We start from the raw sequence: 3,580 nt of genomic DNA on the forward strand, positions 1-3,580 counted from the left end.
GATACATTTCATGCAAGATATTGATCTATTCCTGCCAGTGATAGGCGGACTCCGGGCTGAGGGTTGGTTGGTGCATTGTTGGTCTCTACAGCAGAGGAACCAGCGGCACCTCCTTGGTGCGGGTGCTGCCGCAGATCCTGCACCGATAGAGTGAATTTCACCCCAGACAGTCTGCCTGCTCCAGCCGCTTGCTGAACAGTAATGAAACATTAAATACCTGTTGTCGTGTTGTCCTTCAGGCAGCAGCAGCTGCGCGACACCGAGAGGAGCCCGGCGTGGTCAGCCCAGCCAATGCAGGTGCTCGGCAGAGACGTGTCCCACTGCAGCAGTGGGGTTTTGCTGGATATGGACAGTGACAACTGGATTTCTGAAACCACTTAAGAGCACAAGTCATAGAATCATAGATTGGTTTGGATCGGAAGAGATTTAAAAATCATTTCGTTCCAATCCCCTGCCACAGGCAGGGACATGTTCCACTATCCCAGGTTGCTCCGAGCCCCGTCCAACCTGGCCTTGAACACTTCCAGGGATGGGGCAGCCACAGCTTCCCTGGGCAACCTGTGCCAGGGCCTCACCACCCTCACAGCAAAGAATTTACATCAAGTCCCACTTGCATTTTCTTTGACACTGAAATACTGCTCTGGATTATTTCCCAGAGTTTCAGCACCCTTGGCTGCCCAGAGGAGGGGCAGCATTGCGAATTAGAAACAATAAATTCTATGAAAATGCTTTTTTTCTAATTGTTGTAACAGCACCAGCAATATGAATGGTGCTGACAATGTGTCACCCTTGGGAATGGATCCAAAGAGGCCACGAGGCAAACTGAGGTCCTTCCCAGACTTGAGGAGGCTGAGGGTCCCTGTGTGTGTCCAGGGAAGGACAATGGAGCTGGGGAAGGGTCTGGAGAGTCAGTCCTATGAGGAGCAGCTGAGGGAGCTGGGGGGGCTCAGCCTGGAGAAAAGGAGGCTCAGGGGGGACCTTCTCACTCTCTACAACTCCCTGACAGGAGGGGAGAGCCAGATGACGGTCGGGCTCTGCTCCCAGGGAACAAGGGAAGCAGAAAAGAGGACAACAGGAGACTGCCTCAAGCTGTGCCAAGGGAGGTTCAGGTTGTACATCAGGAGGAATTTCTTCCTGGAAAGGGCTGTCAAGCATTGGGAGGGGCTGCCCAGGGAGGCGGTGGAGTCCCCATCCCTGGAGGTGTTCAAGGAACGTGGCACTCAGTGCTCTGGGCGGGGTGACAAGGTGAGGATGGGTCACGGGTTGGACTCGATGATCTCGGGGGTGTTTTGCAGCCCCAGTGACTCCGTGATTCCCAGATCCCGTGTTCCCGGCCGGCGGGTGCAGTGCGGGCGGGGCCCCGCCAGGTGGCGGCCGCTCCCACGGAACCCGCCGCTGTCCCGGTCCCGCAGCTCCGGGCCGGGAAAAATCCCACGGCACCGTCCTGCCAAGTATCCCTGGATTCCCAGCTATTGTACACACTGCCATAGAAAGGCATGTTGTGTATGCAGCTGGAAAAGAGAAAAAACAACTCGCAGAGGCACAGCCTGACAGTTCGCCTGTGTAATTTGTTATTTCCCAATTATAAAAGGGCATCTCCTGCAGGCTCCAAAGGGTACAGACTAAAAAGGAGGTTATAGATATGACACAGCCACCGAGTCAGGAGCCTTGAGATCAACTGTGACCTCAAATATCAACTATGACCTCCTATATTAGGAAAAAGTTCTTCCCTCAGAGGGGTGATTGGGCACTGAACAGGCTCCTCAGGGCAGTGGTCACGGCCCAAGGCTGCCAGAGCTCAAGGAGCGTTTGGACAATGCTCTCAGGCACATGGTGGGATTGTTGGGGTGTCCTGTGCAGGGCCAGGGGTTGGACTTCGAAGATCCCTGTGAGTCCCCTCCAACTCCGGATATTCTATGCTTCTATGATTCTCAACTCCACCCCTCCCCAATCCCAAAACTCCCTCCTTCTCTGCAAAGACCTGCACTGTCCCAGTGAGGTGGCAGCCAGCAAGTTCAATTTGGGGGTATTAAACCCAGAGAGAAGCAACCCAAAACCTTCATTAAAAACCAGTCCTGGTGTACAAACTTCCCCAGGTCCATCACTCACACAGCCCTGGCCAAAAAATCCCTCCTTTAGCTGAAATACACCTCAGTCCACACCACAACCCCCCCCGAATACTCACATATAAACCTGACCAGCCCTGTATTCATTCCATGACTGTCCCCACACTGTGCAGGGACACTTGCTGCTTTATCTTCCCGGGCAGGAGCTGCCTTTGCCAGCTGGCAGAATGCTTCCTTCCTCCGGCCTCGTCAGGGCATTACAGCTGCCAAATCAGTGGTTTTCTCGGCACCTGTATTTATAGAATATGCTTCCACCCTGCTAATGCAAACACACATGCCTCGTGTGGCACATTTTGTCCACTTTTCCCAACAGCACATTGCCAGGACTTTGATCTCAAATGCAAATTCAGCTCAGATCCCTTTTAGGATCTGTTGCTACTCAGAAAAATCAACGTCACCTAAAATCTATCTGCAGATCTGTCAAGTTCAGCTATTTTAACTGCATGCTGCTCTTCATCCACCTTTCCACACGTGTGAATTGACTACCAGCTGGCCACTATCTCTGTATTTATCACTGAACAAACATCTCAGCTTTTCACCACAGCTGCAACTGTCTAGTTAAAAATAGCTCAGATTCCAGCTTTCAGTCTGCACCTCATCGAGTTTGTTTTGTATTCCAATGTCAGCTCCTCCAGCTCAGAACTTACGTTGGTTCCTGAATTCCATTGTTTCAGTTTTACTTTGGCCAAGTATGTGCCTTCATCTGTGAACCCTTACAAAGGTTTTAAAATGAGGCAGGTTTTGGTGGTAGCAAACCTACAGCTCATGCCAAGGAGAAGGAAGAAAGGAGCTGATGGGATATTGCTGCACACACAGTCAGTGATTCCCTGAATAAACCCCACCCTTCTGCTGCTGGTAGAGATTTGTTTTTCTCTGAGCATTCTTTGCAATGGAATTCAACAAAGTACTCACATGATTCAACATAATTCATAAAATCAGGGAATGGTTTGGGTTGGAAGGGACCTTAAAGTCCATCCAGTTCCAACCCCCTGCCATGGGCAGGGACACCTTCCACTAGCCCAGGTTGCTTCAACCCCTGTCCAGCCTGGCCTTGAACAGTTCCAGGGATGGGGCAGCCACAGCTTCTCTGGACAGCCTGTGCCAGAGCCTCACCACCCTCACAGGGAAGAATTTCTTCCATACATCTAACCTGAATTTACCCTAAAATTCAATATAACTCAGGCAAGGCCAATTGCTCATTAACTGTTACATTATCTTGATCAACTGCAGTGAATACATGTAAAATAGGAATCTAACACTGTGAACAGGGATTTTCACATGAAAAGTGTGCTTATTCTGACAACAGCTACACTCAAACCTTGTTAATTATACCCTCAGCAGTAGCACAAACAATTATTCTATCACCTTCATTTTCACAGAGTATTTAATAAGAGTCACTGGCATGAGGTATTTCATTAGAATGTGGTTACTCTACAGAAGACACTGGGGACCAT

At 50.3% G+C, this 3,580-nt stretch overlaps 1 protein-coding gene across 1 annotated transcript in view; it reads right to left on the minus strand.

Annotated features, from left to right (window-relative positions):
- CUNH5orf47 (chromosome unknown C5orf47 homolog) overlaps positions 1-2,828 on the minus strand; it is a 9,581-nt gene extending 6,753 nt beyond the window's left edge. The window contains exons 1-2 of the mRNA XM_029960265.1: positions 2,186-2,828; positions 218-376 (exon numbers count right to left, since the gene is read on the minus strand). Of these exons, the coding sequence (XP_029816125.1) occupies positions 218-376; positions 2,186-2,213 (187 nt within the window). The 5' untranslated portion in view covers positions 2,214-2,828. The remainder of the gene's footprint in view (positions 1-217; positions 377-2,185) is intronic.
- Between the last annotated feature and the right edge of the window lie 752 nt (positions 2,829-3,580).

This window comes from Manacus vitellinus, unplaced genomic scaffold, assembly GCF_001715985.3.
Source record: "Manacus vitellinus isolate BGI_N305 unplaced genomic scaffold, ASM171598v3 scaffold_25_pilon, whole genome shotgun sequence".
NCBI classification, from domain to species: Eukaryota; Metazoa; Chordata; class Aves; order Passeriformes; family Pipridae; genus Manacus; species Manacus vitellinus.